Source organism: Sinocyclocheilus rhinocerous, unplaced genomic scaffold, assembly GCF_001515625.1.
Source record: "Sinocyclocheilus rhinocerous isolate Xijiao unplaced genomic scaffold, SAMN03320098_v1.1 scaffold397, whole genome shotgun sequence".
NCBI lineage: Eukaryota > Metazoa > Chordata > Actinopteri > Cypriniformes > Cyprinidae > Sinocyclocheilus > Sinocyclocheilus rhinocerous.
The window spans coordinates 122939-135946 of NW_015663491.1; the positions used below are offsets into that span (position 1 = coordinate 122939).

A 13008-nucleotide genomic window follows, 5' to 3' on the forward strand; every position below is an offset into this window, starting at 1 on the left:
GTCGTTCAGTTCTGTCTAATATGGATAGAAGTCTATCTAATAATCAGATAGAACTATTAAACAAAGGAACTAAATTGTATACAAAAAGTATTATAACAATTGCTTTAATATTATTAGTAATAGAAAGGCAAACATTATAATACTTTCTCGTTCAAAATATGCTGCAATTTATGCATTTGCCCACTGTCATATTCATGTCATTTTCATTACGTGCTGTATGTAAAATGAGTGTTACCTTGGCTTTATTTGAAAAAATTATCGGCCACCCTGCTTTCCAAGATATCGTCATCGGCTGTCAAAAAACCCTTATCGGTCGACCACTATTTTTAATATGTAAAAAAAAAAAAAACATACTTTCAATGAACTTTAATTTTGTAAATTACCTGTATTTGTTTAAGTTATTATTACTTAATCAAAACAACCCAACTGCAGTTTGATTGATATTACTTGGAATGCACAATAAAAAAAACGTGATTTCTGTTATCGGTTTTTGCAAATTAACTCTTCATATATTAAAAAAGAAAACTTTTCACAAAATAGTAAGTTTTTACTTGATCTTTGATCAAATAAATGCAACCTTGGTAAGCAAAAGAGATTATAAAAAACTGTACTGATCCCACTGAACTTTTAAACGTTCTACACTTGATGTTTCAATGATAAAGCCTTTTAATTACCAACATTCAGGTCCATTAAAGTAATATTAAACTAGCATAAATTACAAATTGCTGTTTGGATGTTGCATGCAGACAGTTTAAGGCTTTATCAGAGAGATGCTATCCAATGGTAAAATCAAACTGGGACTATGTATGATGATGATAAGGGCAGACATTTGCATATGAAATAAGCATGATTTCTAAAAGAAATCCAGAAGCAAAGGTATGTGTGATTTTCTATTTTGGGCTCTAAGGGAAAAGTGGCGACGCAGGGAAAATCTACAGCCCTGACACAACATGTGAAGCTCCACTGTATTTTAAATCAGTTTTCATTTGTCCAACCAAATATAATATTCATAAAGCATATTTGATAAGGGCAAATAATAATTTTGTCCATCCAGTCCAGGGGCCGGTTGCACCAGCTGGACGTACACCCGGTTGTAAGACTAGGCTGGACGTAAAATGTGCTTTAAGTCGTGCGTAGAATTTATACCCGTTGCACCATCTCGGCGTAGTGCTACGCCTGAGACTAAATCTTACGCCTAGTCAGAGGTAGGTGTAAAGTGAAAAGTCATGATTTGCTCAGGCATTATTAGTTTTTAGGATTCATGTCTGTTAGTTAATTATTACTGCAGACGTGAACTGTAATGTTTATGGTCTTTTCGGGCAGGATAAGCGATATCAATCGCGAAGCTCTGTGCTATCCTACCACACTGTCGACATTGAATACAAAATATATTTCTGTCAAGCATGTAATAATTATGCAGTAAAATATTACATATGAGATATAAAAAAAACGCGACTTGTTAGAAAATGTTTACTCAAAATCATGGCACGGTGACTTAATTTGTTATGATGTCTTGAGCAATTCAGTTTTATATTAGTAGTTGTAGCCATTGCAGTGTGAATGTCGTCTCAGCCATCACTGCGTGAGAATGTGTCAGCATTGTCTACGCCGGGCGTAGTTGCGACTGATCGTAGTTTTAGTTGGTGCAACAATATTTTTCCGAAAATATTTATCGTAAAGCTGGACGTTGCAAAGCCCAGTGTAGGATTTACACCCAGATTTTTTACATCTAGCTGGTGCAACCGGCCCCAGGACATCAGCCGCCGAATCCTACTGCAAAACAACACCAATCACACTCATATCGCTCCAATCCCACCCTCCTTGTACCTTTTTTAGGGGCCGTGCGAGAGGAGGGGCTGAAGAACTTCTTTACGGTGGTGACCTTACGGGTCTTCTCATTGGTTTTCTTCTCCTCAAACTTAGAGAAGGTGGCGAGAGAGTGCTGAGAGTGGGACTGTGGAGGCTGGGTCTGAGAGGAACTGTGACTGCTGACATAAGCCGCCTCCTCTTCTCGCTGCAGCCTGTGACAGGAAGCACATCATTATCATGTGTTCTATCATTCATTTGTGGAGAATATCTTGACTTTCAGCTTTGTTGCTTGGTATTTCTCACTGTCTGTAGTAAACAAAAACAAACTAAATAAAATTGTTAACATGGCTAGTAAGATTGCAGGTAAACAACACCATAGTCTGATAAAACTATGTGAATCTCGAGCTGTGAGGAAAAGCCATACAATTCTTCACGATGCATCTCATCCTCTTTGTGGTGAATATGAGTTATTACCATCTGGTCGAAGTTACAGGGTACCATTATTACGGACTGCCCGTGCACAAAGATCTTTTATATCATCCAGTATAGCTCTGTTAAATAAATTTTTGTGATATCACAGTTGTCATTTTACATCTATGGCAGTGATTCTGTTGTTGTGAGAGGGATGCTGTTTGGTGCTGGTTGTATTTATTTGTGATGTGTTGTAACCTGTTGATGTTTGTATTGTTAATTATTGTTGTTGATCACTGAAGAGTTGCCACAGATACAAAAAGAATTTCCGAAAGGACAATAAACTAAACTAACTAACTAACTAACATCATTACAGCATTCTGTCTGAACATAATTTCTGCTTTATAAATGTCTTGATTATGCTGAAAGTTTCTTTGCGTGATCTAACTGCCGTTTAAGACTCACTTCTCAGCCAGAGCCCAGTCCTCCTGGATCTGTCTCTGCCGAGCTCTCTGGTACTTCTCCTTCCTGCACTTGGAGCATAGGTCCTGCCATGCAGCGTTGCCATAGTAACCACAGCCTTTCTTACACAGCAGTTCTGATTGGTCCACATGGATCCCCCGTCGCTCTGAGCGCTGACTCATAGTGTCACTTTTATCTAGGTAAAGAAACATGTTTGACATTGTGATCTGAATTTGCATATCAGCTCTGCAAACCATGCAGCAAGACAACAGGAGTCGGGTTACATAATGTACTCTGCAAAGACATGCAACTTTTACAGAACACACCAGAGATGTCAACACTGCCATTTAAACGAGATAAGATGACTCATGTAAAGACTTTGAGCAGACCTGAAAATGAAACTATGTGAATATCAGATATTCATACTTAGATTTATATTTCAGAGCTGAAGGGCAAGTAAAATATCGAAATGCATAGTTTTAATAACTATACGGGGGGGAGGATGTCCCAGTTAATCTGAATTTACCTAACATTAAATCACTGATTTCTAAATTACACTGAGAATGATTAAACAACCAACGACGCACTAAATCTCAATCGAAATGAAAAAGTGAGCAGTTCAAACGTGTTTGATCTGTCTTTATAGTTTCATTGAACACTCTGATCAACATATTTGAACACTGATGACATGACATTACATTCCGAGTATTACATATACTAACTTCGTTCAGTGCCGGAGTGTTGTAGCTTAAACATTCATTAAATATCTAATAGATGGTTGACTTTAAAAGTAACCTAGAAAATACATTATCGACTGAAAATAACATAGAATGTCATTCAATCCGCCGCAGGCAGACAGGTCAAGCTAGCAAAACAGCTACGTGGCTAAAAACAAACGCAACAGCTCATTGTCAACAAGATAAATGATAAATATGCATTACTAGTCTAATGACATACTGAACAAAACATTTAAAATAACGGCAAGCTTTGGTATTTAAAGTTAATCTACAGGACAGCGACAGATACCTCGTCAGCGGTCTTCTTCTTGTTGCTTTACGGCGGATCGCAGACTTATAAGTGCATTACCGCCACCTATATCTCAAATGGACCATTGACACTCTATCTACAATCTCCTGATTAACCTACCAACCCACATACAAACACCCTTGATTCTTGTACCCGCTTAGAGTCTTCATAGAGCTTCATCCGGCGCTGCGTGTTCAGCTCCTCCGTCCTCCCTCAGCCCTCTTAAGCGGGATTTGAAAGGAGAGAAAAAAAAAGAAGGAAAAAAAACAAAACAACAACACTTATACCTTCTTTTTCAACCCAGTTCTTCCCAAATACTGTAACAATACTGATTTCATGTTTCTTCCTGGATTTAATACATTCTTAATTATAAACCGCTCACCCTTATTCTCTAGTTCATCCTTCAACTCATTTCTTTCAACAGTATATTTCCTACAGTACATTATAACGTGTTCAACTGTTTCATTAACGTCACATACCTCACATAGCCCTGTTGGATGTTTACTTATTAAATGCATTGTACTGTTCAACCTTGTATGCCCCAATCGCAACCTTGTAATCATGTTCTCCTCAGTTCTGCTCCAACCTGATACTCTTCCCCTATCCACTGTTGATTGTATATGATACAAATGCCTACCTTTGGTATCTATGTCCCAATACTGCTGCCATAATTTCCAAATATTCATTTTGATAATTGATTTAATTTCTGACCTACTAAGAGGAATCTGAATATCAACTATTTCTCGTTCTATGGCCTTTTTTGCTAAATTATCTGCTTCTTCATTACCTCTCAACCCAATATGTGCCGGGACCCACAGAAACTGAACTTTTATACTATTTTGCTTAAGTGAATATAATTCTTGAAAAATCTCTATTATCATATCTTTCGTCAGCGGTCTCTTCTCCAGGGTCCCAATTACATCATATCCTCGCGACTGGTGTATGGGTTGTGTGGGCAGGGCTAAAGGTGGGCTGCGCTCGGAATGTCAACAACATTCCCTATGACAAATACCGCGCATTCATCATCTTCTGTACTTTTGTTTACTAAACTGATAAATGAAGCATTATTATGAACGTTTAAATGTGACAAAAAGGATCTGCTTTTAAGAAATTGCAAAATATATAGTTTATTATCAGCACAATAAGAGCCAGTACAATAATGCAACACAAACAACAGTATTCACCAAATGTACAACCGAGAACAAATATGCATCGGTTTAGACTTGAGCAACATAAAGTAAACTGGGCAAGACTGAAAATAAATCCCAGTTAGGATTATCAAAAGCATTTTAACTGGTTTTAGATATTCTGCTGCCAAAACAGAGAGCTCATGCAACTTCATGTGGCTTTCACTGCTCTCACCAATGAGAGACAGAGGTTTCAGATGACTAAAATAACAAATAATGCTAAATCATATGCAATTGTTGAGGGATATGGCAAATAAAAGCATGGACAAATGCTTTTGACATCAGAAAATAACTTCATAAAGTGTCAAAGTAGCAAAATAGGCAATCTAACCTGCAATAAAATGGCTTACAGTCTTTTAGTATAATTTTAAATATGCTCCTTTTAATTCATATTCAGGACATATTAAATCTAGCTCATAAACTTATTCTAAAAAAAGAAAAAATCTATTTTGGGTTCTCCTTTGAGAACAGTTTATTTATTGTCATAAATCAAAACTTTTATGCTTGCCTAGTGATGTGTGGTTATTTTAGAAGGCTTTATGTGAAGCTTTGAGTGGCTGTAAATACCAGACAAGACCTTTGTATTCTTGTTAAAGTCAGTATCTGCTGAGATTGCATGATCTAAGGTGTTCATTATTGGCAACATGACTCAGATCAGGTCCTACATATATAATTCATGTAAAACAAATGGGGTAAAATCATTTTAAAATACTGTAGGGAAAAAAAAGTTTCCTTCTTAAGAAATACATCACAAACAATTTCCGAATATGGGTCCAGTGCACTGATTCTTCGATCAAACTGTTAATACATTCAATACATCTAACACAGAAACATACTTAAGAGATGTACTATTTAGAACAGAAAACACTGTTTCTCATAAGTCCACTTCCTCTGAGGACGATTCCAGAAAATCCCTTTAGAACTACAACTGGACGAAACGATTCCGGGTTTATTCTAAACAAACTAAGTTAAACAATTACTTACAAAAACTAAGGAATCAATAGACCTGCCCATAAAATAAATTTGGGGTTGCAAACTGCAGTTTCATGAAGAAACAAAAGAGCAAATGCCACAATAACAGCCATCTTATTCAAAAGCTTGTCATTATTTCTTCTCATTTCCTACATAGAGTAGGACTCTATGATCCTGCTGGTTTCATGTAACTAGACAGCAGCAAACATCATTTGCTCAGACTTGCGTGTATTAGTTCTCGGCAAAAGAAACACCAGCTAAAACACCTCACCTTCACCACCAGGTGATTTTAAACTCATAGATTGGCCTTTTGCAGTAGTAGTGGTTGATGAGGTGTTTGTCACACACGCCAATGCATTGCTGGTCAGCAGAGATGCCACGCTCTGCCAGGTCGCTTACTATGCAGTGAAGAAGGTCATAAACATCCGCCACTGCCTCCCAGGGCCCGAAGGACACGTCAACCTCACAATGGTGCTCAAACAGCTTGGCCTCACTCTCCGAGCGCTCAAATCGTAGCGAATTGAACAGCGGTCTTTCATAAGGGGTGATGGGCATCTCCTCCTTGTACACACAGATCTTCAGTTTTGCAAAACGAGCCTTCCGCTGCATGGCACGAAGTTTTGCAATCTCCACAATGCGCTCAAGATTTTCTGGAAGAAAAGGGGACAATTGTTTAGTCAGCTGAAAACCCCACCCCGTTTTATTATTTTTATTTATAATTTTATACTACCTTTATAATAGGGCAAAAGATCAAGAAAAGCCTGTCGCACTTTCTCTCCAGTAAGTGGCTGAGTGTCTTCCAGACTTTCCAAAAGAGGCCCAATAGCATAATACTGAGCTTCTCTGTGCACTGCACGAACACGGTCCCTCTGAGGCAGCTCTCCCTCTCGCAAGAAATTCAGAATGTCCCTAATGCCAGACAAGTATGTATAAGCGTTTCTAATAAACATCATATCAAGCAGTTATTTAAGTAATCCACTGATGAAATAATAAAGCAAATGCTAAATTCAGATAATCAAAATGTTTGCTTTGTATTTTTGGGTACTAGACACCAACCATTATCAGATATTCTCTAATCTAAACACTTACCCAAAATATGCTCCGTCTCGGTCGATGAAATATCGTCCCTCTGCATCCCTGGGAATGTGGTGGCGGCCACTAAACATGGCGGCCAGCATTGTGTCCTCATAACGTTGCAGGGTGGACAGCCGAGTGGTGAAATATGTACCTCCTACATTCAGGGGGATGACCTCTGGGAACTATGGACAGAGAGGAGCAACACAAATAGACTTTTACATTAGTCTGAATGTACACTAACGCTCAACAGTTTGGGGTCGATAAGAATTTTTTATGTTTTAAGTCTCTTATGCTCACCTAGAATGCATTTATTTGATTTAAAATTTTGAAATATTACTAAATATGCATGCATGCATCGTGGTACTGTCGTGAATGTGCATTGCATGCTGACATGGAAGAGAAGAAACTGTATGTTAAGTTGTTATTTTTTGTTTTCTTCATGCACAAAAAGTGTTCTTGTATCTTCATAAAATTACGGCTGACCCACTAATGTCACATGAACTATTTTAACAATGTCCTTGTTACCTTTCTGGGCCTTGAACGTGGAAGTTCTATTGCTGTCTATGCAGGGTCAGAAAACTCTCAGATTTCATCAAAATTATCTTAATTTGTGTTCCGAAGAAGAACGAAGATCTTACAGGCTTGAAACGACATGAGGGCGAGTAATTAATGACAGAATTTTCATTTTTAAGTGAACTATCCATTTAAAGGTCACACGATCCTTCATAAATTATTCTAATGCTGATTTGGTGCACAATAAACATGGATGCATTTTTAGGATTCTTTGATGAATATAAAGTTCAAGGGAGCAGAATGTCTTTGAAATATAAATCTTTTGTAACATTATAAATGTCTTCATAAATGTCTTTACTGTCACTTTTGATCATTCATGCTTTCTTACTGAATAAAAATATTTTTTTCCAAAACAAAAAAAACCTGCCACAAACTTTTGAACGGTAGTGTATATATGATAAGACATATATATCACTGTACTAAAAGTTATAATTATGCACAGTAACGTTTAACTATCTACTAGCAATGCAGGATCAGTCCCCTCCCAAGTTAATTTGAATGCTGTTACATGTTTAAATTCTCTTAAACCCCGTTGGCAACAATGATAAACAAAGGTGTTAGACTTAATCACATTACACATCTTGACAGGTCACGCTGGGTTTATCAGTAGAAGTCTGCAGTGACACCTTTAACACAGACCTTGCAAAACACGATTAGTTTAATCCAGTCGATATGATTTGATAGACGTGTGATGTGAACCAATCAGAAACGACGTCCACCCGCCCCACTGGGATAAAGCACCAATCCGCTTGCAGCAATCGGGAGGCAAACACGCCCATTACATCTGTTGCCTATGGAAACGGTTATGATTGAGCATGAGAAGCTGGGAAACTTTGACACGGCTCCTCCAGATGATCTTTTGGAAAAAATAACATTAAGAGGGCGAAACACAGATGAACGTGGACGTTTTAACTGGCATTTAACTTCTATGCAGCACACTACAACTACTCCGTTATAAAAATAGAACATCCTCTTTAAACCTCGGGGACTTACCTCCTCAGGTGCGTCTAAGGTGCGAAGGGACTTCCCTAGATTAAGGTTAGGGACAGGTATGGCTGGTTTGCGATACTCCTCTTCCCCGGTGTCCGCGCCCGACATCGCATCTCCCTGTTTCTCAGTGTCACTCGCAGCCGAAAACACCACCATTACTCTCGGCTGAGGAGGGACCGTCCGCCCCTCCTGCGCGAACCTCCTCACCCGTGATGTTGCCATTTGAAGCGGAGCTGCAGCGCTAAAGGAAAGCGGAGGCGGCTCTCCGTTCGGGGTTTCGCCTGCTCCATTATGCTGCATGCACACACCCACAGCAGGTCTAACACGAGCGTCGATCGAGGCCCGCACGCAGACAGTCGGCGACTGTTATGATGTCCAGGAGGACGGCCGAGCGAGAGGTGTGGTCTGTGGGCTGGTCAGGTGGATGTGAGGCTGCTCGTGTGCGCTGGAAATCACGTACGCAAGTTACGTAGGTGACAGCGTGCTGCTGGAATGTTTTCTGCTGTGCGCTCCGCTACAGGCGTAAACATGAACAGAGAATTATAAACGTGCGTAACTTGTGTACATGCACGCAGTTCATGCAGTACACGATACAATACAATTTGCAATCACAGAAATACCCGTATAAATATGCATTCACTGACTTTGAAGGGCAAATTATAATTTAGTTAGTTTTAATTAAGTTATGAATTGAGTGGTTCCAGAATAGTTTTAGTATTTGGCAAGCAGAATGACTTAAGTGTTTATGTGTGGCCCCATTAATGTAATAACATTTATAATGTTAATTTTAACTAAACATAATTTTAATAGAGCCTTTAATTGACATCATTTTGATTTTTTTTAATAGTCATTTCTTATGCCCTCAGAACAGCTGAAATAACTGAATTTGCTATACAATTAAATGTCTACAATTACATTATCTGCGAAAATGTAGTGATTAATTTGCATTAATAATACTTAAAATTATTGTGTCCATTGAGTTACTGTCCGCTTTATGTCCTGATACGTGCACCACTACTAGTTAAAATAAATACATAAATAAAAATAGGTTTCATTTTTAAAACTACAGAAGGAACTGAATTTTTAGGAATGACCCTAATACTACAGTATCTGCACTGTTTATTATGTAATCATTATAATGTACCAACAACCTTAACGCCCCACCAATCTCTTGCCTGGAAATATTCTTCTCGCACGGCATTGGCCAAATTTCACTCAACCTGCAAAGAAGCTCAATTCTGACTGGTCAATTTGCCGTGAGCGGAAACAGATGATGCATTCTTCAGTTGATCTCTGCGTAATGGCGGAGGTCAGACTGCGGTTTGGGAGAGGGGCTTACAAGCTTTTAAAACCGAAATATCTCCCGCTTTTGGATAAAGACGGTAAACCAGTTTCAATGGCAGCTTATGTTGCAGCTTTAATAAATTCACCACAGCTCTGTGAGATTCGAAATGACCGGGTGGAAGCAGCTAAAAGACCGGCAGCTCTGGAGACTCCAGAAGGGACTGTAAACTCACTCTTTACCTGTGCTTGTGGCGATGCAAACAGCGTGAAAGTGCCGCTGGACCTCCATTCTGGAAATGTTAGTAACGTTAAATGCACTGATCGCCATGGATCGAACTCCAAGGCATCTCCAGTTCATGTGTCCTCCTGGAGGAGCTCGTGTTTGGGAACTCATGGAAAACTCCCTCTCCTGTCCAGCCATACTGGCACAAACTTTAAGCGCCAGTTAAGGAGGTCCATCTATAAAAAGACTCTTTATGGGCCTCCAAATGATTATTTATGGCAGTTTATGTCTTTAACCAGAGCTTATAGTGGCACACAGGATAAAGGCAGCCCATTATACAAATCAAAGTCTGCTTATTACGATATTTTGGAAGTTTCTCCAACCGCCACGCACGCACAAATCAAGACTGCCTACTATAAACAGTCCTTCATATATCACCCAGACAAGAACGCAGGGAGCGAAGAGGCCGCGTTCAGGTTCTCGCAGATCAGCGAGGCGTACCGCGTCCTGGGTAATAAAGCTCTGAGGAGGAAATACGACCGTGGGATCCTGAGTCAAGCTGACCTGCAGGGAGCCAGCAAACCCGCCGGCAGAGAGAGTCCAGCATCAGGACAGCAGAGCAGAACCCGACACTCCCCGTCTGTTGGAGCCACCCAGCAGAACATCTTCGACTTTGATGCCTTCATCAGATCACACTATGGAGAACAGCTTAAGAGAGAGCAGGAGATCCGGCAGCGTAGAGAAGAGATCATCAGGAAGAAGGAGGAGCTGGTTGAGGATATACAACTGGGCAGGATGAAGGAGATAGCTGTAGGGATGATGCTGGCTATGGCGGCGATGATCTTATTTAGCCTGAAGTCTAGCAAGTGAGGAAGATACAGGGATACTTGAAGCATATCTCACATTTTAACAGTTAAAAGTTGGTTTTGTTTAAAAAAAAAAAAAAGTGCCGACACAAACATATTGTACGGATATGTCATATTTACCTTTCCCCCCAGATGGTGCCACAAACCCTACTTCAGTAAAATTATAACTGATTTACATAAGGGGTATGTTGAAATTAGGGAATGGTTTTGCAAAACAAAAACAACTTATTTAATAATAAAAATATACGTATATTATATAAATATATTATTAAATAACTAAAAAGTTATTTGTTTTGCAAAACAATTTCCTAATTTCAATATACCCCTTATGTAAATCAGTTATAATTTTACTGAAGTAGGGTTTGATATATACTGTACACCCCAACACACACCATGGTAACCATAGTCTCTGCTAAAAACCATTGGTACTAATAAAAACCATCATAAATCTATACTGGATTTTAGTCTAAATCAGTCGTATATTAATATATATACACACTATTTGAAAATTAAATAAAACATTACTCGCATCCCGTCTTGTTTTATTTTTTATAATATTAAAATATATTATTTTATAAATTAAATTTTAGAAAATAAAACAGGACTCAGCTATTTGAATAAGATCCTGTATAGATTCGATTGTGTGTGTGTAAAACAAGACAGATTCAGAGTATTTGATCCTAAATGTTTTAGTTTAAGGTAATATGTCTGAAAATGGTTCATCTATCATAATGGATGCCATTGTATCTTATCTATCTCATCTGTTAAACTGTATTCAAAGTAACATGATTTGTGTAGGTATGGAGCATAAGCATTTAAACTGCTAGTAAGCACTGATGGCATTATTTTGCACAAAGGGCTTTGGTAAAAACAGGCACTGGTTTATTATTATTATTTGTCTGGCCTCACTTCACCTGAGCCTCTAATTTAAGTTTTAGAAAAAACAAGTATTGTGTACAAAATAAATGTCTGTCACTTGGAAGTAAATTAGTGTAATTTAGTCACTTGGAAGAATGGTGGAAATGTTCTGGAGCCGTGGTTGGTGAACTTTTAAGGATGTTGTAGGCTGTTACCACAAGCTGTGGGTTCAATCTGAAACTGGAATGGTTATGGAGATATACTGAAATGACTAATTCAATTTAAAGGTGCCTTCTGGTTATTTAAACACATGGATGAATATGAATACTGTGGAAAGAAAATAAATTATTCAAAATATTTCAGTAACCGTCTTCTGTTTGTGTGGAAGTGTGGTATTTCTAGCAGTACATGTTTATTTTTGAAACCTTTGTATGTTGTAGTTTCATTTGGCCCCTTAAAATGTCCCCATAATGTGCATGTGTGTATATATACCTGTTGTAGTCATAAAAACATTTACACATCATGCAAACGATGTAGTTTGCACATGCTTTGTGCTGCTTGAACATGGCTTAAAATTCCTGACATCAGAAATACTCAAATAAATGCAGAGTACAGTGGTAATGTGTTTGTACAAAAGATATTTACTTCAGTTAATACACCTATGGTGGTAATGAGGAATAATAATAATAATAATGAATTTCAAACAGTGCTATTGCTTTTTTCATTTTGGATTAGAACTGTAACAGCGCTGGGAACAGAATACTACATGATGATACACAAAGGAAAAACCAACCGAACTAAATACATATCAAGAGAACAAAGTGGAAGAGTCTTTATTCAGGTGAAATGGAGGATTCAGCTCCATCTTGTGGTTCAAAACCATGACACATAGAAAAATAAACCATACAACTGTCGTTAGCAGGTGTAAGAGGGAAAGTGTCACCAACAAACTAATGGACAAAAGGACTGTGCTAAACCAAGGTTCTACCTGAGCTTTGAGAGACCTAAGGAGAATCTATAGGATACCAGCTTGTGTTGGGAGCTGCCTGTCATATTTCATTAAAGGCTTCATATTACCAATATTACAGCATACAGAGCAACAACAGAGAGAGATAGAGATCTGAACGTCATGATCAAGACATCCCATTTCCATAGGTTGTTGGTCGAAATGAATCGTGATAACTTGGTTAAAGTGTTGCTCTCGCTGAGCCAGATGTATAATCGTCGTGCTCGCCTCACATGTAACACAATTACACAACTTTAAAAACAA

General features: G+C 38.4%; 3 protein-coding genes across 7 annotated transcripts in view; 1 reads left to right on the top strand and 2 right to left on the bottom strand.

Annotated features, from left to right (window-relative positions):
- LOC107728875 (rab5 GDP/GTP exchange factor-like) overlaps nt 1–4662 on the bottom strand; it is a 10217-nt gene extending 5555 nt beyond the window's left edge. For 3 of the 5 annotated variants that reach the window (XM_016539180.1, XM_016539179.1, XM_016539176.1), the window contains exons 1-2: nt 2686–2878; nt 1828–2021 (exon numbers count right to left, since the gene is read on the bottom strand). In XM_016539180.1, coding sequence (XP_016394666.1) covers nt 1828–2021; nt 2686–2864 — 373 coding nt within the window. In that variant the 5' untranslated portion in view covers nt 2865–2878. Of the gene's footprint in view, nt 1–1827; nt 2022–2685; nt 2881–3708; nt 3761–4595 lie in introns of those variants that run through there. The other 2 variants (XM_016539178.1, XM_016539177.1) reach the window with 2 other exon arrangements.
- Nucleotides 4663–4846: 184 nt separating this feature from the next.
- Nucleotides 4847–9125, bottom strand: kctd7 (potassium channel tetramerization domain containing 7). Its single transcript, XM_016539120.1, has 4 exons — nt 8511–9125; nt 6957–7126; nt 6598–6776; nt 4847–6517 (listed from the first exon to the last, which is right to left on the bottom strand). The coding sequence occupies exons 1-4, from the start codon at nt 8805–8807 to the stop codon at nt 6141–6143; spliced, it is 1023 nt and encodes a 340-aa protein (XP_016394606.1). The 5' UTR covers nt 8808–9125; the 3' UTR covers nt 4847–6140.
- A 234-nt stretch (nt 9126–9359) lies between these two features.
- Nucleotides 9360–11080, top strand: dnajc30a (DnaJ (Hsp40) homolog, subfamily C, member 30a). The gene has a single exon (XM_016539119.1). It carries the CDS (start codon nt 9778–9780, stop codon nt 10882–10884), a length of 1107 nt encoding a protein of 368 aa, XP_016394605.1. The 5' UTR covers nt 9360–9777; the 3' UTR covers nt 10885–11080.
- The last annotated feature ends 1928 nt before the right edge of the window (nt 11081–13008 follow it).